The sequence below is a fragment of the Aquila chrysaetos genome, chromosome 3, assembly GCF_900496995.4.
Source record: "Aquila chrysaetos chrysaetos chromosome 3, bAquChr1.4, whole genome shotgun sequence".
NCBI lineage: Eukaryota > Metazoa > Chordata > Aves > Accipitriformes > Accipitridae > Aquila > Aquila chrysaetos.
The window spans coordinates 15,066,845-15,093,387 of NC_044006.1; the positions used below are offsets into that span (position 1 = coordinate 15,066,845).

Sequence of the window (26,543 nt, forward strand, 5' to 3'; positions counted from 1 at the left end):
AGTCTTCTGTCTGTTATTTACTGAGGGCAAATTGCAGTGATTGCAGGGTTGCTGCCTCAACACCCAGTGGGTCTCCATGCCTGCAGGTCAATCACTGGGCTCCCTGGGGGACTTAGATTAAAGCCTTTCATGGAAAACCTTCTCCTGGAACGTCCTGATCCAAGGATGACACCAGAAGTGCTGGTATTGTACCCTTGTCCCACAAAAACAGATGGTTGTGACAGGATTTGAATGTGTAACCAAAGCAGCAAACAGTGCAGAGACTGGAAAACTAGGAAAATGCTAGGACTGAGAAAAAACTTTCCCTTTCCATGGAAATCCAGGCAAATGTATTCCCATCAATCCTGTAGTTTTTCATCCGTTGGCAGCTTTCACTTCAGATCAGGACATTTCAAAGCAGAGTGCACACATGGATGCAAAAACAGCTTCAGTAGAATAAAACTGTAAAAAGAAGGGATACACATGATTGAAAATAGATAGAGTTTCTCCAACTCTGCGATTCCACATTTGGGGGACACTGTGGGATGGGTTGTGCCGCTGGACCCCACGGTCTGCCATCTCCCAGAGCCCATGTCACACAGCTCCAGGCAATTACCTGGGAGCTGAATCTTTCATGTCAGCGGAAAATGAGTTTCAGCTTAGTTACACACCAGGTTCTCTCTCACTGCCTCTTTCAGCATCACCCAGCTTTCCTCCTGGGCAGGCAGGGCTGCAGGGGTCACCGGGGAGGACACAGCTTTGGGGTTGGATCTTCTGTTCTCATTGAGCCAGTGATGCCTGGGGGGGTACAAAGAATTTGGAGGTGTCCAAATTTTGACAACTTGCAGAGATTTTAGTATTTCCTAATCCTAAAGGCATGCATCCTCATTTTTCTACCCTGTAAACTACCCCTCAAGAGAGGTGGAACAGGAGCTATGTATTTGATGGAGGAAGAAGACCGTAAGTGTAAAGAAAGCAGCAGAACCGCATTGTGGCCTGCAGGTTTCTGTTTGCTTTCTCTATCTACACAGCTGCTGTATTCGCCCATGGGTCATTTTTCATATGGCCATTAAGGGCCTTTCTGCCACAAGTCATCAAAGCAACGTCTGACATGCAGAAATTAATCTTGCGACCAAGAAGGCCACATGTTAAAGAAATGGATCTGATGCCAGCAGGTAGTTCAGATCCAGCAGGTCCTCTGAGCCAGGGAGCTTATGATTTTAGGAGGTCTCCCAGCCTCACTGATGCATTTACCTGCTTCATTGTTTCAGGGGGGTGTACACATGCACGGGAGGGAGAGGTAGTTACAGCCCAGATTCCAGTTGGATTAGCAATCTCTCTCCATAGTTATTAAAACCATGGTGTCCATGAGGTTCCTGCTCTTCACAGGTTCAGCATCTAAGAAGGCACCAAGCCACCAGTTTATGGGATCACATCTGTCACCAGTGAATTGCCCCAGTCCACATCTGGCGTTAAACATGCCTTCTGCTGCCTCTCCAGAGCAGGTCCATGCAGGGGCTGGTGGCCATACACTTCATCCTGCTGCACAAGCCTTCACTGTCGCTTTGACCATGGCTCACCCCTTGGGGGATGCAGTTGCTCTGGAGCAGCAAGGCACTGGCTCTCAGGGGTTTGCCTTTAGCCATGGCTTTGGTTGTTCCAGCATCTTCTGCAGCCCAGGGCTGGGCTGTTGTCTCATCCTGTGCTGCGTCACACCTGGTGAACCCCAGGAAAACCAGGCAAAGTCCTGATCTGCTCTGCTCCCTCCTGGGAACTGATAGCTCCAGGCAGCCTTGCGGGCAGCATCTGTTTTCCATAAATACCATTTGCTTTTTGGTGCTATCTAAGCAGGTCCAGCTGTGAAACTGTCATCATAGCTGTGGTTGAATTGCGCCTGTTCCTGGCTCCTTCACTTGGTCAACGTCTGTGAGGCGAGCAGGTCCCCCCCCACAGCACTTAAGTGAATCAAACAGGATTACAGTTAGTTAAAATACCATTTCACTTGCTAATGGGCTGAAGCCCTGTCATGCATTTTTTTTCTCCTAATAAGCTGGCCTTTCACCTCCAGGCCTCCCATTCAAGCCCAATTGGGCAATTTTAAATTAAATGCAATTTTTGTGGTCCCTCTGCTCATTCACTAATGGTCACTGTCTGTTTGACAAATGTCACTGCGCTGATACTGAACTTAATGACCAGTCAAGAGCTGCTGAGCGGAGAACAGGAGTGCTGCTGCCCTTTCCTCCCTGTGCCTGGCCTGTGCCAGCTGAAGTGAAGCCTCTTAAATCCCAGCACTTCCAAGCATGCAATCGAATCAGCAAATCCATCAGGAGAAAAGGCCTTTTCTGCTCCCAGAGCTCACTGGGAGGCACAGTTTTCATGGCTTGGTGTTTAGACCTGTGTCAATTGATTTTTTAACATTTTTCTTAAACCTCTAAGTGACACACTGGGCAACTTTCTAAGTAGTAAAATTAGCCCAGTAGAGCCGGGACTGCCAAAGTCAGGTAGTGGCCTAGCACTTGGTGCTTGAGCACCGTGGGTCTGCAGGCAGAGGTGCTGGCACCCATTTGTCCTTGAGGAATGAGAGATCCAGACTGCAGCAGCCAACTGGCAGCAAACGGTTTTATTGTCTGCCATGTTTAACCTCTGGTGTATTTAGTTTTTCCTCCACTATAACATAAGGATAATGGTGCTTCCCTGTAGTGCGAGCTTTCACTGACCACAGTTAATGCGTTGAGAGCTTTGATGTATGTCCAAGTGCTTTCCAGGGGTCTTTTCCTTTGCACCCAGTCACACAGAGGATTCTGCGGTCCCATATATTCAACACGCTGCCCAGGGCATCCTGGTGGAGGCTCAGCCATAGGATCTTCTTTCTGTGCTACCTTCACTGGAAGCATCGCTGTTTCCAGCCTTGCTGTTTTACTTCCCAGCCTGGTGGCAGTGTCTCCTGCTGAGCGGCCACAAAGTCCAACTACTGTTGCCTGTGTCCTGCTCCCCTTGGTTCAACCACCCACAGGGCACCGATACAGCCAGACCTAGTCATCCTGCTGCACCCAGACCACCAGCTGTAAAGAGTGAGCGGTGCATGCAAAGCCTTTAATACATAAGATTAAAATAGTTTAATTTCTGGATAGGGGTACATAGCTGTTAGGAGGAAGAAACAAATTTTGGACAGCCCCTGCGCGATGGCTAATGTGATGCTGATGCTGCTCGGTCGGTGGGAGTGCGGAGGCTGAGCCACCGGCACACACATGAACGAGGAAAGTCAGAAGCAGCTTGCAAAGGGCCATTTTTGAGCTGGAAATCAGAAGCCATGTGGAAGCTGAGTTTGGAAAAAATTCATGGACTGCTAAAGGGATCTGGCTGGGAAGTAAGGCATTTGGAGAGGTCCCAAAAGGACCAAGGAGTGAGTGAGCTTGTGATGCCAAGGAGGAGGAGGGGGAAGGGGGTTGTCTGAGGATGAGTGACTGGAAAGCACCAGCTTTGGAGCAGGGACCACTGGAGCAGCAAGGGACAAACCCAAGCTGTGAACTGGGCTGTGAGGAGGCACCCAAGCTGGGCTCAGGCACCCACCAGCAGTTTGTGTAATGATCCTAGAAGCACCTGGGGGCCAAAGAGACCCCCAGGGCTGCTGCACTCCTCACCGCACTGGGAGCCCTCCTCTGCCCATGCCCTCTCTCGTGCCTTTTGCTAACAAGCTGTAGCAGGGACTCATATCAGACTACTCCCAGCCAACTGCTAAGGTTCATCTCTTGATTTTGCAGGTTACTGGAGAGAAAAGACCATCAACAGACCTGGGCAAAAAGCCCAAAAGCCAAAAGAAGAAGAAAAAGAAGGATCCTAATGAGCCCCAAAAGCCGGTGTCAGCCTACGCCCTCTTTTTCAGAGACACGCAAGCAGCCATCAAAGGGCAAAACCCCAATGCTACTTTCGGAGATGTATCGAAAATTGTTGCATCAATGTGGGACAGTTTGGGAGAAGAACAAAAACAAGTGAGTTACTGATCTCTTCTTTTTTTTTTTTTCTTTCAACTGTTGAAAGTGTTTTTCCGTGGTACAGAGCATCAGAGTCTCCCCAAGCACGTTAGGAGCGTGGCCAGGGGCTTAAACAGGCTGAAGTGTATGCACAGAAATGGAGGCTATTTTCAGGAGCGGTGCTGAAGTGCCCACTGCCACTCGAGGCCATGCTTGAGTGGCTTGCATGCCATGCTCCCAGCTCCAAGTCGGTGCGGCGGTGATGTGTCCTGGCCCTTGGACTCCTCCTTGGGGTGCCCTGCATGCAGGTCTTTGTCACCTGCATGCCCCAAGGAGGGAGGGTCTGACCCGTGTCGCAGGCAGAGCAGGGATGGGGCTGCAGAAGGATGCGCTAAGTTTGCTTTAGCTCTGCCCCTTTTTTAGAAAACTCTCGGTTGTTACATGGGGAAGAGCTAATTTTTATGACAACTAATTATTCTTGATAAGATCATACTTGGCAAAAACATCAGTGGCCTTTCTCTGACATGGGGGTTTTACAGACTTATATGGGAGATGGGTTTGTATTTGCTTATTTACTTACAAGGAGTGATGGCAAACCAGCTAAAAACTATTAACTCTCTACATCGCTGGCCTCAAGTCTAACATTAAGGCTTTAAAAGCTCAGGAAAGAGATGTCTGAAGCGGCCTTGCAGAGGAAACCTTCCTGCCCCAAAGCTGTCAACCACTTTCAGTCTGCTTCATACAGAGACTTCTAGGTCCTGCTTTAACTGTTTTGTGGATGCTGAGTCAGTTACAAAAGCATGTAATTGCTTGTTGCCTATTGAGAAAACCCCAGGGAACGCTTTCCGTAGCAAGTATGTCTTTTTATCAGGCAGAGCGAGATCTGACACTGTGTGTGATGTGTCTCTGAACCCAAACATGCACTAACCGACAATCCCCTGTGAGCGGTGAGCCCTTCTCCTAGAGCCTGGCTGCCAGCGTCAGGCTGGCTCCATCTCTCACTGGGTGTCCACAGCCAGCATTTGAAGCAGCTACATTTGGGGAGGGAGCAGCAGGGAAGAAAAAAGTCATTTAAATGGAAGTCATGCTAGGATATAGCCTTGCCTTCCACCCCGCACCAAGTCAGGAATAAGAGCAAGGCATCTTCTGGGATGAAAGCACTTTTGCTGATCCATCTGGAGTCTCCATACTGTGCAAAGTGTGACTTTGATGTTTTCATGATCCTCCGTTTTCTCCTCTTTGGGCGGATCACTGGGGGATCATGCAGGAATTTCTCGTGCTGAAGAAGGGAGGAAGATCCCCTCCTTGTGCAGCAGGTTGACCCCAGCCCTGCTGCCTCGGAAGTTGCAGAGCAGAGGCTGGATTTGGGCTATTGGTGCAAGGCATGGGAGGTTCAGGAGTGTGGAAAAGCTTTTATGTCACCTCTTTCTCCTGCTTTCATCCCTCCCAACATCTCAGTCTGCCTTTCCCTTACTCCATCTGGTTACAAATATCTCTGTAGATTGGGCACTGAGCTCAGCTGTAAATGTGGTTTATATAATGGAAGTGCTGGTGCGACCCTGACTCAGCGCAGTGCAAATGCTCAGCTCTTAATTAACAGCAGGGATTAAACCAGTCCGTTTATCTTCCCTGCTAACTCTCCCTCCTTCTCTTTTATGAGATAGTAGCAGCCTTGCCGTCTCTTTACACACGCTTTCTAAGTGGCTCCATTTCTCCCTCTGTAATTGATTTAATTAAGTCATTTGTTCCTTGTCTGAATGCTTAAATATTAACTTCCTGGCTTTGTCTCCAGCTGTATACTTTTCTCCCACGACAGCTACCTCCCTGCCCAGGACTCCAGCTGGAGGGACGCTATTTATCTTTGGCTCTGGGACCGTATTGCTGGTTTGTGCGATGTGGCACGTTCACTCTTGAAGTGTTTGGCTGGATGCGAATTTATTTAGTCCCTGTTTGCTTTCCTCTGCCAGCATCTCCAGTCAAGTTTGTTTAGATTCATAAGGCAATGCAATGGAAAGAAAAAAAGGAAAAGAAAAAAATTTACATTAAAGATATTAACAAAATGTCTTTAATATGTGAAAACAAGTGCCTGGGCTGTCCCGCAGATCCTTTCTCCCGAGGACTGCAGGACATGATGCACGCGTTTACGATGAAGGCAGGCAGCCCATGCCAAGCACTCTCTTGGCACGTCTCAGGATTTTGGACGCTGGCCAAAATCCTGCTGGGACCTGGGAGTCCAGGATGCCACGTGGCTGCACCGGGCCACGGTTCTGCTCATCGCCAGGCAGGAGCATCGTGCTCTGGGGAGGGGTGGAAAGGTGGAAAAGGGAAGTATTTCACCTGGTGCACTGCTCCTAGCTCTGCTGACAACAGTGGTTTTGAGTATCTTCATATCCTCACTGCAGAAAGCAGCGCAGAAGACAACCCAGGGAAAAGCCAACACAGCAATGGCAAAGTAGGCAAGCAAGAGCCAAATCTGGACGTTCTTGCTCAGTTATGACCAAGGTTTTACTTAAAGAAAGCTTCCCCTCTTCCTGACGTAAGAAAAGAGGATGGATTTGAGGCCATAGAATCTGACTGGGGCTGGGCTGTGGTCCCAGACGTGGATCTCTTGCAGCTCCTGAGATGTTCAAGGTGGGGCTGGGGCATCACATCTCCAGAGGGCTGATGTGCAGACCCCAGCCCCACCATGCAGTTATCAAGCAGTCTTTCGCACCACTGTGGTTTCTGCTTCAGATGAAGTTTACAAACCATATTTTGTATCTTCCAGTGGCCACAGTGTTTCCCCAGCCCTAGGTGTGTTTTGGTTCCTGCCTTGTGGGAGAAAAGCAGGCAGAACAGGCAGAGAGGAACCAGGGAGGGGGTTCAAAGCAAGCTGGACAATAAGCCCAACCTCAGCCAGGGCATTTTGGACTCGTGATCCCCCACCACGTGTCAGCAGCCCCTGGCACGTGCCCCGCTGTGCCTGCAGGATTATCTCTCCATCCCTCCCAGCTCCATCATGCACAGAGGGGTTATGCGGAGCATGGTGTAGCCACCGTGCCAGTGCCAAAGGGATGAAGAAAGCCCGGTGCTGGTGGCTTGTTGCCATGCTGCGGGTGCAACACAGCCAGTGCCTCAGGCTAGGAAGGGTGGTCCTGTGCCACCCCGCAGGCAGGCAGAGCCTCAGCCCCGGTCCAGCTGCTCTCGGCCCGCAGACGCTACGTGGAGCATTTCTGCAGGCAGAAATGAGACGCCACCTCTTTGCCAGGTAGCTCAGGCTGGCACACAGAGGGTTAATCCTCTGCCATTTGTGCTGCTAATGATTATATGCACCGTAATATCAAAGCTGTAGCTATTTATTTGCCATTGAGCAGGTGCTGCTGCTCCCACAAAGCAAATTTGCTTTCTCCTCCTGATGAAACAAGCAAAATAAAGGTTGCTCACGTCCCATTTCAGATATGGTTTTTTCCCTGTGCGCTAGCTGAAAGACAAACACCAAGCAGGAACCAGAATGCATATTATGCAAGAAACCATATAATCTAGGAGCATCTTTGATTTGGCTGCTGCTGTCACAGACATGTATTTCACAGAGAGGCTTCCCCCCCCCCTTCTTTTGTTCTTACTGGTTTATCATTTGTGCCTTTGTCATTTTGTTCCTTCTTCTTCTCTTCTCAGCCTCTTCACAATGAATCTTCATTTTCCCTCTGACACACTTGTATCTAAATTTCCTTATTTCCTGCCTTTTTTTATTTATATCTGTTGCCTGGTGATTTGATCATGCTGTGGAATACAGGATTAGCAATCTCCGTGTCCTTGGGTACTGCTCAAGGACACCTGTTCGGCAAAGCGCCGTTTTCTTCCCCATTTTAACCCCTTCCAGTATGGCCATGCATGCGTAACAGTAATAAATAACGATACCTTTAAATATCTCCAGCGCTGCATTAGCAGGATGTTGTAATCTTCATTCTTCAACAGCTGGCGTGGCCCTTTCTAAGAAGCTTACATGGGAATCTGAAGAATGTGACTCGGGGGAAAAAAAAATATTAATACGTACTCTTTGAACTTTGCAAATAGTTTAGCAGCTGTTCCTGTAGAGATAGCTTAGACTTTGGTGGAGAGTGAAATGCTAATTCAGCCATTATCATCAAATGGGGTACCTGTCGTAGTAATCTGCCTGCAGCTCCAGGCCCCTGCTTGAGGCTCACAGAATCCCGTGGCTTGGTGTTATTTTTTTTCATTAGCAGATATAGACCAGCGTTTGCAGTGTTATCCAGTGAGGTTTAAAAGGGCTGCCTGATTTGACAGAAATTAGAAGAATTTGAGCACTAGATTGGAGCAAACTCTGCTAATTCACTAGGAAGGATTTTTTCCTGGCACGGTCGTAGTGCCCACAGCCTGGTCCCAGCTTGTGCCACCCAGCAGGGCTGCAGCCCCCTCCCCTCCTTCCATGGGACCACCGGCCCTGCTGTGGGCCATCTCAGCTCAAGAGCAGGTGACACCCAGCCCTGGGTGGCTGTCCTCTGTCAGGGGGATTTCATTTGGGGGATAAGCCTGGAAACTCTCCAGAGCATATTGAGAAGGCACTGGTGGGATTTGCTCTTCTCTGCCACCTTCCCATTGCCCACTGTGTTTTGGGGGAAAAGGATGTTGGTTTGGAGGCTGGTGATGATGGAGCACGGGGAACACTGCCAAGCTGGCAGTTGCAGATGTCTCTGGAACCTGCTTCTTTTCATTTGGAAGTCCAGCAACAAATTCAAAGCATTGAGTCAGTGTTTCCCTAGACCCTGGAAACTCCGAGCTGAGGCATCAAGAAGTTCCTGAGCAATCTGCTGAGTGAACCTCAGGCTAAACCAGGGCTTCCCATGCTAAGTGAGCAGAAGCAAAGTCACACAAAATCAGCATTTCCAGTTGAGTTTATGAGTCTGGGGACTCACTGGGGACACAAAGGTACCAGAGATGAGTTCTAGCTTGCGATAGCCCTGCTTCACCAGGACCAGTTCTGTAATGCTAAGTGACTCCATGGCCAAATGCATATGTGATTTTCTCATACAAATGCACAGCCTGGAGAATTACACAGCATTCACACTCCAGGGATAAATTACCCAGCAGAAAAATTACTCGCTCAGCAGAAAATAATAGATCACCCATCTAATCAGATCCATCTGCTCATTGAACCTGATACATCACCTGGTGACAGGACACTGTATATATCTGCAGTGGGACAGAGGCATCTCGGGCCAGCTGTAAAGCTGTATTATGGCAGAGCCATCACAGGGGAGAGATCCCATGGGAACCACATGGAGCAGGTGCTGTCTGGCAGTGTGGCCATCAAACCGCGCACTTCCAGCATCATACAGAGCTGTCAGTGGTGGAGCCACCACTGGTTGCAGTTTCCTGCTGCTGCCCCAAAGCCCTGGCAATGAGGGGCTGCAAGGTTGCCCTGGCCTGGAAGGAGGTCTCAGCATCTTCTGAGTGTCAAGGAAAGCAATGTACCAGAGAAGGGTGAAAGCACCGAGCCCAAACAAGGTTTCAAGAGAGGTCTGGTGGAGACCAGGATAATGACAGGGAAGATGTGAAGGGTCAGAACTTCTCTTAGAAACAGCTCCAAGAGTGTGACTTCTCTTCTTGGAGAGCAAGATCAGAAGTGTGGAAGATGAATGTTGTGTGCTTTTCATTGGAGGTTAGGGGTTGGATTTGTCACCCTCCTCCTCTGTTTCATTTGGAGTCCTCTGCGGGTTGTCCTGGGAGCACACCTGTGCCCTCACATGGAGTGATAGATGACTTACCCCCAGGTGGCACCAAGAAGTCAAGGCAGAGGAAAGCAGGAATCTTTCAGGATGCTTTAATCAATGGTAATTGCTACTTGATTATGAGTTTATCCATTAATTCTCCAAAGGACTGCTTCACAACACTGTATCTTCATGAGGGTAAAGGAGGAGCTCTCCTGAAACCATGCAAATAATTCCCATAGCCAGGGCCTTTTATGTAGGAGTACTTAGGGATGTCAGATGCTCAACTGCTCCCATGCCATAGGTGGGAGAGCCTGTGGGAATTGGAGCACCATTTAACCAGCAACCTCGTGATGGGCATCATTGATGGGTGCCTCCCATGTCCAAGCTTGTTGATGTCAGGACTTAGCAAGCCAGACTATAGGTATTAGTCCGAAGGAGATGTGCTGAGATTTACACAGTAAACATAGCTTGGGTTAGTTGGTTTTAATGGGGAGAGGGACAGAATAAGTCTTCCTCAAGAAGGCAGCAGGAGGGATACAGAGGAAGGTGCAAGGAGGTGAGGAAGAGCTGGGAAGGAATAAGGATGATGTGGCCATGTTTGCTATATGCATTTCCGATGGCTGTGTGGAGGCTGTATGCAAAGAGAGGGGTGATGTGGCAGACATCGCCATGCAGGGAGGAAGTACTTTCGAGTCATTTTATGAATAAGCCATAAGTTATGATGATCCCAAGAGATATCTTGCAGGAAAGTGTATAATAGTTACAAGAAAACCCCTCCAGATTTACAAGCAGAATAAAATCCAAATTTATACATCTGGGGGAAAAAAAAAACTCAGCCATGGAATCATAGAAAGGAGAGCAAGGAGAGACTTAAGAGGTCAACCAGACCATACTGCTGCCTGAAGTCAGGATCATCTCTACTTAAGCCATTCTTGATGGATGTGTGCCTAATCTGTTCTTAAACCCTCAGTGGTGGAGATTACACATCTCCCCAGGCAATCTCTTCCCATGCTTAATTATCCTTACTGTTAGGAACGTTTTCCTCTTGCTTAGCCAACATTTCCCTTGTTACAATTTAAGCCTATTGCCTCTTTTCCTATCTGCAGTAGATGCAAAGGATCGTTCAGTGCCTCCTTTGCTGCATCGCATTTGGAGGCCATGGCTCCTCTTGGTCTTCTTTTCTAGCTAAATAAATGGAGTCCTTCAGCTCTCCTCCTGGAGACCTTTGCTGCACTTTTCATCTCTTCTGTCCTGATGGTCTATCTCTTTTTTGAAGCAAAATGCCCCAAACTCCATCCATGATTACAGCAGAGACCTTTTCACTTGGGATCAGTGGACCCCTTGATTTTTTGGGGAGAGTTTGAGTTCTTTTCGTCATTCCCCAGGCCTGGGAAGCAGCGTTTCTGCTAAAGCAGGCGGGACGGGATGCAGAGGTTACCGATAACAGCTCCGGCTGTCATTCAGTGCCTGCGCCACACAGAGCCGTTCGTGGGCGTCAGCAGGGTTTGGAATAATTGTCTTCTCTAATTAACTGGTTATCAAACAAGAACATTTCATTACGGTACAATTACTAGCTGCTTTGCTGAGACACAGAGGTGTCAGGATTATGATCCCAACATATGCTTCTTACAGCTCTGATTTTTTGTTTTCATAATCACTAACCATTTTGCTCCCCCCCCCCAACCCACCCACTCACTTAATGACTAATGAATCCTCCTGCTAACGAATAAGGAAAATAAATCAGCGGGCATGGCAGGTTAGAAAGAAAAACATGCAAAATGTTTTGAGAACCCTTAAATCTGATAAATTACTTTGAAATTAAAATCCCTGGGAGAAAATGGGATTTAATTAGAAAGTAACATGGTTTTGTCAATGTTTAAATTAAAATTTTAAAGGTTATAAATACTGCACTAGAGCTGCCTTTACACAGAGGATTCATGAGAAGTTTTGTTCAGATCTGCTCTTCCCACATCAGCACGGCGTTTCCCCAGTGGCAGGCTGTGGTTTTGCTGCTCAGTGTCCTCGACGGAGCACTGTGTGGGTGCAGAAAGCCCCCCGCATGCAGGGCAGGACTGCAGAAGTCCCGGCTGGATACCCTTAGGGATGGGTTTTTATAATGAGGGTGGTGAGACACTGGAAGAGGTTGCCCCGAGAGGTTGTGGATGCCCCATCCCTGGAAGTGTTCAAGGCCAGGTTGGATGGGGCTTGGAGCAACCTGGTCTAGTGGAAGGTGTCCCTGCCCATGGCAGGAGGGTTGGACTGGGTGGTCTTTGAAGGTCCTTTCCAAACCAAACCACTCTGTGAGTCTACGGTCACAAACCAGAAAATCCACCAGGAACATTCCAGAGCTGGAGAGAGCATCAGAGGACCATCAGAGGAAACACTGCCTGCGCTTGCCCTCTTACTCTTCTTTGTAACCCTGCTCATGGCCAGGGCTGGAGCAAGGGCTGGCCCAAGCAGCACGGAGGCTCCTCCTCGGAGCAATATCTCCCTCTCCCTTCGGGAGGACACACTACTCAGCTGCCCCTTCCCAGTCCTGCTGCCTCAGACACCGCCTGGCAGCACTTTCCAAATACGAGTGAGGCACAGTGCCTGCTCGCTGTCTAAAAAAGACAAGGACAGATGAAGAGTGAAAAAAAAAAAGGGTGTAGCAGAAAAAACAAGTGACGGGGATGAAGACAGGCACAGAATTTATTGGTTATTCATTTATTTGCATTTAGGTTAAGGAAGTCTCATTTATCTGCCATAAATTGCCACTATCCATAAATTGCAGGTTTTTCTCCAGACAAGTCTTCCTAATAATTGAATTTGTCTCCGCATAGCTGTGAATACTTTGATTTCCCACTGTCCCAGATTTAAAAAAAGCAAAAACGCTCTTGGTATTTTGCTGTTACAGAAGAAAAAAAAAAAAATGTTTTTAATACATCAGCACCCAGCTATGGCCCCTGTTACAGTGGCCTGAGACACAGGAATTCATATTTCTTTGCTGTGCAGGCATCAGGTACTGCATTTAAGAGCATCTGTTAGCAGCAGAGCTGGTGGACACCCCGCATTTCTGTTTTACAGTAAATGCCGTGGCAGTAGCACTGGTGCCACTGCAGTGGGCTACGGACATAAGTGAGGTGAGGATTGTAGGAAAGGTAATAGCTTTTATTAGGGGAGCTGATACAGTTTGAAGAAATAGTTGCTTTTCACAGGAAAACTCTTCTTCAGGCTGACATTTTGAAATGTAATTTTGTTCTGAATGGAGCAAATATAATACTTCCTGAATACCATAAAGCCAAAGACAAATGTAGGAAAACGCTCCATTTCAGAAAATTACCATCTGAGACCTCCAGCGTGTCAAGTCAAAACGTTTCATTATGGGAGTCTCTCTGATTTAGCAATGAAAATAAGGTTTTCAATCCATTTTTAATAGAATTTATCTGTACTGATTTTAAACTGAAATTCAAGTAACTGGATAGTTTAACTGCTGGAAGGTTATTTTCCCTTCGGAGGTCAGTGTTAGGAGGGAGTCTGGGGTGCTGCCATGGCTGTGGAAATTTGCAGGGGAAAGGAGCTAAACATCCCCATTAGGCTTTGGCGTCTTGATTATTGAAAGCTGTCATTGTTTTTAAAGCAGAATTAAACATATGCAAATCTGTTCTAATTGAAATCAACTTTCGCTGTGCCGCTTGAGGAGGGCTTTGAGTTTCCAGCAGAGGAGAGGGCTGATGGGTATTTTTCTTGTGAGTTTCTGCCTTTTTGCTGAAATTTTTATTCTGTTTTAAAATATTCTTCTCGCTTCCTCAGTTTAATCTGTTTAACCCCGTAGGGACTCACACTGCTTGAAACAGGCTGGATTATGCCATTATTTTTACATATGTGGAGGGCCGAAGTCTGGGCAGAAAGGGTACCAGCACTGTGACATGATCATGAAGCATGTCTCATTACAGGGGAGGGATGGAAGAATAAACAATAATTCACTCTTACAAAGCTTTATTATTTTTTTTCTTAGGGTAGCAAACTCTCCTGATACTTGCTGTTTCCCTGAAAGCCCCAGCTCCCCAAGTCGTAAGATTAGACAAAAATCTCAGCTTTTATATGATGAGAAAGCACTTCCCAGCTGTCAGGACTGCAGGAAAGAGCTGGAGTTTTGAGCTCTAAAGGCTTAATAACAGGAAAGCCAAGAAAATGAATGAGGAGTTTAGGATTTCTGAATGTCTTACCATTTTTTAAGCTAGTGCTGTCATTTTGGCTCTTGTCATGCTCTTCTAAGAGCCTGGATCGCACTCTCCCCTGGTTCTGTTGGGAAGTGATTTCATTGGGTTCACCCTATGAAATCAGGCTATGTCTCTTACAGCAGCATGCATAAATATCTGCCTAGACACGCAGACTGCTCTGGCCTGCAGTGCCTCCAAAAATCCCAGCGTGGTCCAATCCAGGAGCTTTATTTGCTTGATTTGGGGTAAACTCCTCTCCAGCAGAAATGAGTTTTTCGTGCACACATGCATGCAGGTATGGCCTCAGCAGAGGTTGGGGTCCCATTGAGCAGGCAGGGTGCAGCTGAGCCCAGCAGCACCCTATTCTACTTTATTAATTATTATCCATTGCTTGGTCCTTTCAGGCATACAAGAGGAAAACAGAAGCCGCGAAGAAGGAGTACCTGAAAGCCCTGGCAGCTTACCGGGCCAGCCTCGTCTCCAAGGTACAGCCTGCGCTTGCACAGTCGCTGGTCATGGCAATGCTGAATTAGTTGCAACTCATGGGACATTCCCAGGAGGAGCAAGTTTATAAGAAATACAGTCTAATCGTGCTATTGGAACTGATAGCAGTGTTAGCCACCTTCCCGAGGAGCTAAAAGAAATGCTCTGCAGTGTGGTTAGGGTAGGCGCCAGGCTACCTTCTGCCTTTAGCACCCTGAAACGAGACCTTGCTTTGGGTTGCCTTCATCAGCAGGTGTCACAGCAGGGGAGGGGTGTCCCTGCTCAGGGACGAAGGGGTCCCTGCTGCCTGTCCCCTCTGCTAGTGGCTGTTCCTCACCCGGCTCTCCGGGTGTGAGTGCAGCAAACGAGGGAGCGCTGGCAAGGGCAGGAGGACAAGGCTCACCGTGGGTGACACCAGGGACTGGCCCTGGGGAAGGTGACACCCCAGCCCTGGGCTCACCGGCCAGCACTGGCCAGCAGCCAGTGCCAGCATCCTGCCTGCACCCTGGTCCAGGCACTTGGGCTGTTCCGTCTGCTCAGGACCCTGGATCCTGTTCCTCCCATGCATGTTTAGCTGAGAGCAGGGCTTTTAGGGAGTAAGATCCATAACTGCGGGTTGATGGGCATGTGAGCACATGTGTGCTTAACGCCCTCCTGTCAGGCAAAACCCAGAGAGCCCATTTTGGTGCCTAATAGTGAACTTCCAGGGGATTTCAGGTTCATGCAGGAACTCCCGGTGCTGTGAGGCTGCACCTGAGGCAGCGATCATGGGCCAAGTGCCTGCCCATCCCAATCCTCCAGACATGGATGCCCATCCCAGGGGACCTTGCACCTTGTCCTCCTCCATGCCTTCAGAGAGGGGACACGGGCATTCGCTGCCTGTGAATTTGGGGTGGCTCCTGCAGAGCTCGTAGGCTTGCTGACTCAGGGGGATGTGCTGCCCTTGGGCAGTGAGTATGTATATCAGGTTGGTTTTTCCCTTCAAAGCTTCTCCTCAGTACTATACCACACCCTCATTACTTAACCATTGCATTCAGCTGCCATGGGAAATAATGTGATGTCCCAAATCAGCCATCACCTGCAGGATCCATGTGATTGTAGTGGTGGACCAGAAAGGCTCAAAGCCCCTGTACAGACATGAGCACCATTAGCTGTCTTAACTGGTAAACAGAACAGCAGCAAGGACAGAAAAAGCAAATGGAAAGGACTGTTTGGGGGTTTAAAAGCTCTTCTTGGTCCCTCTGGAAACCTCTGAGGATCTTGCCTTGAATGTGACTAGCAGCAGTGTGGGGCCAGTAGCATGGAGGGCATGGAGTCACCGCGCTCCATGGTTTCATTTTTTTCCAGTTTCTCCAATGACCAATTCTTTGCAGAAGAACAACTTTGTTTTGAGTAAAACAGCACAGTGTGATCCTGGCTGCTGGGTGAGAAAGGATCTGGAGTATCATTACAGAGCCCATCGCAGGACAAAAACCTCATTGTCCGAGCCAGAAAATGTCCCGTTGTTCTTCTCTTTTTCCTGCAGAAATGAGGCCACCATTGTCCTGTGCATTATAAACCCCACCAGGGCTGCAGGAATGCACAAGATTAGGAAAGCAGAGTTTTTACAGTCCCATTCATTCTCTATTGGAAGGAAAAGTGATTTCGTCACCCACCTACGTGGACCTAAGGAGTGAGCTGCAGGCGGGCAGTTTGCCGCCGCGCCAGTTAATGGCCCTCCGGTGCTCCAGGCTCTGCCGAAGGCACAGTTGAGTTACTGGACTTTAGTTTCCCAGATGTGGATACTGCACCCAGCCTGCGGTCACCCAGCGAGCCCCAGGGCTGGAAGTGGATGTGCTGGCTGGTAGGAATAGAGCAGGAGCCATGGGGAGTCCGGGTAGCTTGGTTGGATGGACAGATGTCTTGGGATACATAATGATGTTGCCTCCCTTCCTTCCTCATCACCCTCCATTCTGTTTTCCCACAGAGCTCTGCCGACCAGGGGGAGACGAAAAGTGCCCAGAGCAATCCACCTTCCAAAATGATCCCCCCCAAGCAGCCCATGTACCCGATGCCGCCGCAGGCTTCCTCGCCCTACCCTGGCCTGGGCTCGTTCCTGTCCCCATCGGACCTGCAGAATTACCGTGGCCACCCCCACCCCGGCCTCTCCCGGACCCTCACCTCCAAACCCATGCTGCCCAGCATCAGTGCCTCCCCGCCGCCCTCCTTCCAGATCAGCCCCCCCCTCCACCAGCAGCTCTCCTTGCACCACCCACAGAGCTCCCTCCTCAGCCAGCCCCTCAGCATGCAGCAGGTCCCCCAGCAGCCCCTCCTGTCCCCCCCCATGGCACTACAGGTACAGCCCCCCATGAACGCCTCGCCTCCTGGGCAGCAGGTAGGTTCTCGGAGGGAGAGAGGTTTTGCAGCATGAACAGCACCGTTTCCCCTCTTCCCGTTGGGTCTGTTGGTTTCTGGATGGTTTGGGCATGTTGAGTGTCGATGTTGTCCCCAAGGGAGTCTTCTCCTGGCTCCATCAGCTTGCAGATCTCATAGTTTGGGGGTGACGTTTTCAAAACTGTTGAGCTGGGAGCACGAGCACCCCCACAAATGGGGCAGATTTGTGCAAGTGGAGCAATGAAGGCTCTTTCAGTGGAGGAAGCTGCAGGAACTGGGGATGCCCCTGGTAAAAGCTCCTTGTGCACATGGTCCCCCAGCCTTGTCTCGGGGGGGGGGGTTGCTGGTGGTCATCTGAAACAATGGGTTGGATAGTCAGTGAGAAACCCCTCTCGTGATATTGCCGAGAGAATGAGGGTCTGGAAAGGCATGGGATAATAGCAGGGATCCAGGGGGGTTGCAAGGAGGAGGAGAAAAAGGATAGAAGGAATGTCACAAACAAAATTTAAAATCAATATTTTTCAAAAAAAACTGCCTGGCAATAGGAGGAAATCACTTTTGTGGCAGAGAGCCGAGAGCATGCAATGTGTGCTTGCACGTATGCTTATACTAACAGCATAGCAGCAAAGCAAATCCTATAGACCAGTGCTATGAAAGTGTAAAACCTGCTGAAAGCAAACCATGCTTAGCCATGCCCAGCTCAGCCCAGCAGCCCATGCCTGGGGAGCCTGCCTGCAGGGTCAAAGTCTCTCCTCTTTAAACCTGCTATTGAGAAAATGTATGTGGAGGAAAAATTGGCTATAGCAAAAACTATTTCCTATACCTTGTAGAGAACTTGCCAGTGTATGAAGGAGGAGACGAGTGGTTTCCAGAGTTTCTCCATCTGGAATATGAACTGGACGAACTATTCACAGTGGAGGACATATGCTCTGAATTCACAGCTGCTACCATTTACTTGATGATACTTTTAACTGCAATATTCACCCAGCTGGCTGAATAATTTGTGTTTCACATGTTTACTAGCTATCTATCACAAAATTCATACAGTACTTTAGCAATGAACAAAGCTTTCTTTCCCATAATGTGACCTATTCAGTTTGGGGCTAACTTTGAGGAAACAGAAATTGTTAATTTAGGAACAGATATTGCAGTGAAAGAAAACCAAAGGAGAGCAGGGATGTGGAAGCGCAGTTATACCTGACCATAATAAAAAGACAGCACATGTGGGAAGGTTAGATCCTTAATCAGATTTTAATTTCCAAACTGCTCAGGGTGTTCCAAGTAACTTCTCCAGCAAGGTGATGGGGCTTTAGATCTACATAAGCAAAAGTGGCTTCTGTAATTTGGTGATAGCCTCCATCCAGAAATGAGCATAAAAGGGGATCCTCATAATCACTTTAAATGGGGTAGTTGTTGGTAAGGCCAGCATTTTGTGAAGCTTCATTCCAGATAAATTTGTGAACAAAAAATAAAAAGTAAAAAAAAATATACCCCACACTGCCCTAATCTGGATATTTTGGAGAAAATCATGTTGTTGATCAGGTAACTACCATGACTGTTGTTTATATACATTGCCTAATGTTACCTAATTAAGCCAACCCCCAAAAATCAGGAAAGCTAATCAGCTTTCAGATAAAACAGTCCCGCAGCATCCTTGTTAAATTGCTAGCGGTGACAGCTGATGGAGAGAGCATTGCTTGTGTGGATGTTGCTTACCTTGTTACTGTACATTATGACGGGCTAACGCATTACTGCAGAAGGGGCTGCACCTGAAGTGGAAAAATGGTTTTGATTGCCAGACTGCTGATGCAAAGGCTTTCATGGCTGCATGTCTTCCACAGCCATTCACCACCCCCTGAGGAGGGAGGTCCTGAAAAACAAGACGGGGAAAGAGGGATGTAAAACAGATGTTGCTGCATTGACACCTGCTTGCAACAACTCGCATTCTGCGAGGTCCCACCGCGGTAGCTTCAGGTCCTGGGCTTGGACCCGCTGCTGTCCCTGGGGCTCCCCCTGCGCTCTGCACTGCGGCGTTTTTGGGGCAATGCATTTAAATGTGTTTATGCAATATTATTAGATCTGAGGTTTCTCCTGCTGTGTATACTCCTGTAATCCTTCCTTTCCTTTCCACCCTGCAGGACTTCTCACATATTTCATCTGAGTTTCAAAACAGTGTTGGACCCCGTTCTCCTGGTGCATCAAACCCTCCAGGAAGCACTGAGTGGGACAACGACTACCCCAGCAGAGAGTGTGGGATTAACCACTGCAGGCCAGTAGACAAAATAGCCCATTGTTGATGCACTTGCTATTATCTGAACTGTGACGGTGTACAACAGCTGAGAATCTACCCTAAAATGTACAGCAAGCTGGTAGGCTAATTACGGTCAATGAAGTTCAAGGTTTCCTCTTCTCTGTAGGCTCACTGAAGTAATGCTATGGAAGCGGGTAGCTTAAAAAATCACAGATAAATTCTTCACCGGGCATGAAGAGGTTTCCTTTTTTTGTGTTTCTGTCCCATTAGCAATGGAGGAGTTGGACACATTTCCTTCTAGAGCAGGCCAGAGAAGCCCAGACTCCCAAGCAGAGTCCCTGGAGGTTTGAAGGTGTCCATGTCCATAAGCAATGTCCTTCTGTTCCTAAAGGGATTGCTCTTATTGCTGAGGCCACAACCTCCCATAGTTGTCTCTAACCGTGGGTCTCTTATCAGTCCCGGGGTTTCACCACGATAGTGTACAAATCCTCATCCTCCCAAGAGCCACATGATGCTCCAGTTCCCTGCACCTTGCAGGAAAAGGCCACAGACATCTGCACAGATCTTCCCCCTTATGCTCTACAAGCTCTGGCGTGAACATCCCAACGTGAAGGTCCCTTCAGTGCTGCTTGAATTCCCCAATAAATAAAAACATCAGGATAATCTCAAAGCTGGGGAACAGGGAGAGTGTGAAAACCATTTCCAACCTCTGCCTAATCCACTGCTCTTGGCTCAGCGATAATAGTTTGGAGACTGCTATTGTGCTCTGTAAAGCAGACACGTGGTGTGCTGGGAAAGCAGGTAGGGAAGGAGGCTTGGTAGCTTCTGAGTATTGGAGTATTGTTTGATTTGCTTGGAGTACTGGAACATAATGCTTTCACTGGAGATAATAGCAAGCTCCCAGCCTTTTCAGAGCACAGCTCCCGTCTGTGCCAGCAGTGCACTTACAATTGCTGGGCTGGGCACAGACCGTACAGACATTTATTTCTTTCAGAGAAATAAATAACTTGCTGAACCATTAGAATATTGCGGCTGTCTGCCTGCCTGAGGGGGCTCAGCTACGTGGACTGGTCTGGACTCTGCCAGCGATCTTTGTGTGGTCCTTCCTGAAGTCCGTGCAGACAACCCGAAAGAAGCAACCTGTTTGGGACTTGATAAAAGTCACTTTAGATGCTGTGGCCAAAATGCTAAAGATGCTTGGAGGGTTATGGCACATGGATCCCAAATTCCAGAGGTGCTGAGCAGAGGCAGCTCCCACAGAAATTAGCCCCCCTAGCAATAAGCATTGCTACTTAGGGGATCAGCTGGGAAAACACTTGATTCCCTCTGCAAATCCCACTGCCAGGGCCCCATGCAGAAAACTCAGGGCACTCTAGAAATGGGTGAAATGCTCCCGTAGTAGTCAAGATTGAGTTTTGTGTTGCTAAAACAAGCTCTGTGACATCTGGTTGCAGTGCTGTGTTGTAAGCAGAGGGCCCATGCAATTCATGATCAAAGCTCATGCATTTCATTCCTTTGTCACAGCAGAATATCGAATTTCATGGGTTTATCGCAGCTTCCTGGAAAAAAAAAATCATTCTAAAACCAGACAGATTATGCAGAGACTTGCAGATAATTATTAGAGTAGATTATAGCAATGAACTCAGATGGATATAGATCAGTACTGGAGAGAGTGCTTAGTGCACTGAAAAATGTCATAGTCTCTGTTAAGGAAGAAGTTCATCTCCCGTGACTAGAGACACACGAGCTGCTGGCAGCCCAGCTCCCAAAGCTGGCTTGTTCACATTTTATTGTAAATCCTGGTGCGTCAGCAGTGCCATCACCTCCTGCTCCTGCAAGCCCCTGGTATTTGCTGCCTAAGTGCATGCTCTGCATTGCTTCTAGTGTCCACACACATTTGTAGGACTGCAGCCCCAATGTGTCTCAAGGTTGAGGCTCATGTTGAGAAAAGAGATGATCTGGTTCTCATCATCTTCCTGTCTGTACTTCTTTCTCCAATGTACTTTGCTCTAATTTGCAAGCGACATTCAAAGTTACCCTTGGGCTCCTCCATGGTGCCTTGCCATGAGCTGGGCGTGAGGGTGCAGGGTGAGCTGTGTGCCTGAACGGCCCCAGCAATCAGCAGGACTTAGGCAAAGCAGTGATAAAGGGAAGGCAGATCTTGTTGGGTTTGATTCATCAGTGCAGTTTTAGGTATAATCGGGAATTCTCTGGATCATGTAATTGCCCATTTCAACCTCAAAACTGCATTCAGCTTAATTGCAATTAAAGCAGCACTCTGAGGAGCAAAATCAGCAACCGGCTGGAAAGAAAAAGGATTATTTCCCGTTTTGATGTGGCTCAGCTGTAGAGTCCCAGATTCCTAAAAGAGAGGATTGTACCAACCTGCCCAGCACACAGGCAGTCCTGTCTTGCTCTCCAGGTTAGGATTTTTATTTCATGTCTGACCTTGATATTTCTTTAGCTTCCAAGATGTGTTGGCACTGGGTTAGCTGGGGTAAAAAGCTCCCAATCCTGCATTTTCTTTTGTGTTTGTCATCCAGACAACTTCTGAAAAACTAACGAGGTTGTCTTTCTCTCTGTCTTTCTCCATCTAATAAGGGAACTACTGTAGGGTTTGTTTTTTTTTTCCCAGCCTATCAGTGCTAGTTAAAATGCCATTAAATGACACTTCTTCCCTTATGGCCCTCAAATTCTAGGATCCTGTGAGCAGACACTCCTTAATTCATAAATCAGCCATGTTAGAGAGGGAGTTTTTAATGTTTCTTAGCTCATGCTCTCCCCATTCTTAATGGTTTTGTGCTTACTGACTTCCATCCAATTTTCCTAGCTCTTTCTGGGCTTAAGCCCAAGCTGTCCTAGATTGCTAGCAAAGACACTGGTAGCATTTCTCAGTTCCTGCTTAGTATATGACTATCACTTCCCACAAGCAACTGCACCATACAATTTTACTGCTTTTTGCCATCATATCACAAACTACTTATATAGTCCACTGCCTCCCTCACCTGAGCCTTATTCTCACACTTGCTCTTTCCCAGGCACCCACCAAATACCTGTGTTTTGCAATTACTTGCTCCAAGGGAACTAGCTCACCTGTATCAAGGGTGCAGCTTGGTTTACAATCACTTGCAAATCTTTCTTAATTCCTCAAGGCACCTCACTTGTTTTTTCTGCCCTGTCTTCTGATGACAACTCTTTCCATACCAAAGCTGTCTTCAGGGTTTCATTTGCATTTGTCTCCTAGCGTTTAGGTATTTTGGCGACAACACTGAACTGGCTTCATTTTTCTATGTCCTTCCTCTCATTTGCAAGGCACAGATTAGGTTCTTTTTGGTACCATCATTTAGTAACTTTTCTCCCCTCTTCCCACTCTCCTTTGGGATAAAAGATGGGATGCTCTCAGTTATGCCTTGTCCAGACACACAAAACCCTGTACAGCCACTTCATCCGGACACTTAAAACCTCGCTAATTCCTGTTGATGATGAAGTGATCCTCTCCAAATGGGGGAATTTTCCAAATCAGAACCTAAATGAGCAAACACTGTAAAAAGGCAAGGATAAAACCATCACAAATGCACTTAGTTTGGATTCAATTATTTATGGTAATACTTTGTAATGAACTGAGAAATGTTCTGTAGCATATTTTGTAAAATTAATGAAGTTTTAGTACTGGAATATCTCACTGCTGTTCAGTGGCATTAAATCTTTGCTGAGTGCAGTAGGGAAGACTCTGCATTTTAAATGCAGATTATAAAATGTGGAGATTAACAAAGTGTGGACTCTTCTGCACTCTATCAGAAGACAGTTCTATCAACAACAGCATTACCTTGCTGTCTGCTATTATTCCACTCATATGCATGCACACACGGGAATCTCCCAAAGCTTTGTAATGTTCTTGACCACCTTTTAAGGCCAAGATATCTTTATGGAGCTAATGATGTTTCCACCAGGTCTGTGTAGATGATAAAACCCATTAAAATGCCTGGATTTCAGAGCAAAACCCACATAGGACATCAGCCAGGGGAGAGGGACGTCAGCCACTCCTCTCTCTACTATGTCCTGAAAAAAAGAGCATCTGGGCTCCCTCGTAGGACACTGCTGATGGCAAGTTAAAAGTGCCAGCCAGCCCACACGGAGGGTTGAAGCACCAGGTACTACAGTCAGGGAAGGGAGCGGTGATACCTATCTATACACCTTGCTGTTGAGCTGTCAGCACGCCGGGTGTCTCAGTGGTGTAAGCTGGCTTCCCTCTCCAGGACCCACCTGGATCTCTTGAAATCAAAGTCATTGCTTCACTAATGTGATCAGTTCAAGATCTGGTGGGCCAGGGATGTGCAGAGCACACAGCCTGGCTGCTGTCCCACCAGCCCTCCTCCATAGCCTCCTGCAAGTAAGGCAGCACTGCAGTCTTCCTTGGGTTCCTTGTACCTCCTGCTGTCTTCATCAGACCCACGGGAAAGACTGGCTAATCCTGCTGTCTCAAAGATTGTTTTCCCCCCACTTCCTGATTATTAATTTTTCTAGTTGTCCTTATTTTGGGAGAGGAGGAGAGTGGCATCAAGCAGATGGTGTCTCCTGCTCCCATGCTCTTCAGCCATGAAATATATATAAATCCTCCTGGACACACACAAACATCTTCAGGCATAAGCCCCTCAATCATATTTTTGAGACCCACTACTCCTTATGTAGTGTCAGAGTTATACATTTTATCCAAAAGCAAGTGTACATTTTCTAAATCTCCATGGCTTAGCCTAAGTACAGTGTGTGATGAAGAAGGGGGCCAGTGGCCAAGGAGCTGATTCCAGGCGCAGCACTCCACGGCACCATGGTGGAGCTGGTACCAGCATCGCGCTGGTGTGCTCTGCAGGGAAATCCAGAGTTGGCCCTCCCCTGCAGCGCCAGCAAGAGCAAAAATTAAGCCACAGGAAGGAATTTATGTTTTAGCCCTTACTGTTGAAATTCTAAAATTGCACCAGGCTCTTACTCTCAAGTGCCTTCTGTGTGGTTCATCTCAGCACACCTGTCCCTCAGTGCAGACCACTTTACGTTTTGCATTATGGAGTGCCATAAAAACCATGGCATGGCTGAAAACGGATGTGCGACCGTGTGTGCCAATGCTAATTTCAGCTCCCCCAGGTGACTTCCCGGCTGTTTCCTTGCCTGTCTCACCTGCTGCCTCTCGTTTCTCTTACAGCATGCTGCCAAGGGACAAGGCACTCTACCTCACCTAAAACTCAACATCTCTTTTCGAGGAGGCTCAGACGAAGGACACTTGAGAGGGTCTATCTTACAGACTACCCGGAGAGGCACCGAGCAAGTCGTACGGACGAGAGAGCTACCACTGCACCTCGTCGCTGGCTTTGTTTCCAGGCTCTAAGAGCAGTTTTCTTTTATTATTTTTGAACTCTAAAGTCTACTTTCTGTGGAAGCCCAAAACCTCATAAATCATGAAGAACAAAAAAAATTAAAAAATTAAAAAAATAAAATAAATAAACACAAAACCAACAAAAAAATAAACTAAGGACACCATTTTTCTGCTTGCCATCAGCTTAGCTACAGACTACTTTCCTAGTGAACTGCTTTTAGACGCAGCATAGGCCCAGGTCTGGTGTCCTACAGCATTAGGCCAGCTCAGTAGGAGGATGCACTCTTTTGACTTGCTAACAGCACTAAACTTTGTGCAAGAAAATGTGAAGTTTGTGTGAATATTGTACATGCAAAGGCCTTGGATGTCTGGCGAAAAAAATACAAAAATAAATAAAAACTATTGCTAGGTAGGTGGGGGGAGAGAGCAGAAGGCAAAATACGAGAGGAGAAATGTGAAAAAGATCATGAAAATATAATTTGTTGGATAGTTGTAAGTAGTTTACTAAGTGTTTTAGAGCTGTGCTAAAGACATCTTTAAGATTTTTTTGTGAAAAAAATTAGTAGTTTACTTTATAGTAAAAGCATTTTATATTAATTGTAGCACATTTTTTAGTTATACATAGAAGGGAGATGTGTATAAAAAAACAACAAAAAAAAGCCTGCCAAACTTGTTTCTATTATTTGTACAGCAAGAAATGGACAATTTATATCCATGTTGTATGGCATTATTATATTTTTTCTGCCATATGTCCATCTATTTAAAAATTGCTGACAATGATTTTTGTCTATTTATGAAAAATTAGAGACCATAATTACAGTTTCTCATAAGGTGCATTTTTGGTTTTTTTTATTTTTTATTTTGTTTGACGGTGCTGCTTTTGCAGCACCTGGCACATTCAGTTCACAATGCTTATCTTACCTTTCTTTATAATAAAACATATGAAAAGTAGAATGGAACTGGTCTCTCCTTATTCGGGGGGCACACCCTGGAAAGGTCCTGGCCAGCGAGGTCTCTGCCTTGTCCTTGTCCTTCTCAGCTTTCCCATCCCTCGCTCCTCTCCCACCACATTCTCACTTGCTTTCTCTTTCTCCCCCCTTGCTCTGGACCAATACTACTTACTTAAATATATCTGCGACCACCCCAGAAATGGAAGCTATCACCGAGCAATGGCAGACAGGCAAGCATTTTTCTTTCATTTTCTTGGAAAATGCCAACTTTACACTCAGCAGAGGGTACTTTACTTTTGCAAGCAATAACTTGTTGCTCTGTGCATTTGCTTACAAAGCTATCCCATGCCCCAGCCCTGTCGACCCTCCTCCCTTCTGCCAACCCTTGAGCAGACAGAAAGTGTCCTCACAGACATGGGGGACACCAAGCTGCCTGCTGGCCTTGGGCAGATGCCCACAAGAGCCCCATTTCCAACTTTTCTTAGGAAGCATGGGTGAGAAGGACACGAAAAGGGTGGAAAATTCAAAAGGCATAAGGATGGAATTGACACTTCCATCCTTCCATAGCAAGGACGGAAAATTCAAATGGCATAAAAGAATAACACGATGTGAAATTTCACACCCTGGGCCACCTGCCTGGAGGAAACCTGTTAATTAATGTGCCATTTTAAGCCCATTTGTAGACACAGCTTGGCCGTAGGAGTCCCACCACATTGTGTCACTAGCACACGAGTTACTGTCATTTAGATAAGGCCCAATTTCTTCCAGTGTGCATTTAAATGAAACGTGAAGCTGGGGCATGGCTGTGTTTCTCATGCAATCGGGGGCATCAGGTCTTGTTCAGGTCCAAATGCCACAGTTAAGATCCTATTTTTCCCCACTGCTACCTGTCTATGATGAAAGTGGCCTTAACATTTGTGTTCTCCAACAACTTGAAATAACATTTTTAAGCTTTCAGACCATTTTAATAAACCAGGGAAGAGCTTACCCTTCAGAGTTAAGGGTTTTTTTGATGAGGTAAATGGTCATTTTCATTGCCTAATTGTTTTACATACAAAAACTTGCTGCTGTGCCCTGTGCCTATTGCAATAAATCCCCATTAGAATACCAAGCCCCAGCTCTTGCCGGGGCACAGGCCACTGGACAGGGCAAGGACCATGTGGTGGGAGTTGTCCTGCTGTGTCTTCTGGTTGACACGTGCTGTAGCATCATCCCACATGCCCTGATGCTGATGCATCAAACAAGACCCACCCCAAAA

The 26,543-nt window shown here is 47.3% G+C and overlaps 1 protein-coding gene across 5 annotated transcripts in view; it reads left to right on the plus strand.

The window, feature by feature from the left end:
- Positions 1–25,286, plus strand: part of TOX2 (TOX high mobility group box family member 2) — a 157,992-nt gene extending 132,706 nt beyond the window's left edge. For all 5 annotated transcript variants that reach the window (XM_030009980.2, XM_030009985.2, XM_030009986.2 and 2 more), the window contains 5 exons: positions 3,741–3,968; positions 14,268–14,348; positions 16,313–16,720; positions 18,858–18,988; positions 24,165–25,286. In XM_030009980.2, the coding sequence (XP_029865840.1) occupies positions 3,741–3,968; positions 14,268–14,348; positions 16,313–16,720; positions 18,858–18,988; positions 24,165–24,201 (885 nt within the window). In that variant the 3' untranslated portion in view covers positions 24,202–25,286. The remainder of the gene's footprint in view (positions 1–3,740; positions 3,969–14,267; positions 14,349–16,312; positions 16,721–18,857; positions 18,989–24,164) is intronic.
- The last annotated feature ends 1,257 nt before the right edge of the window (positions 25,287–26,543 follow it).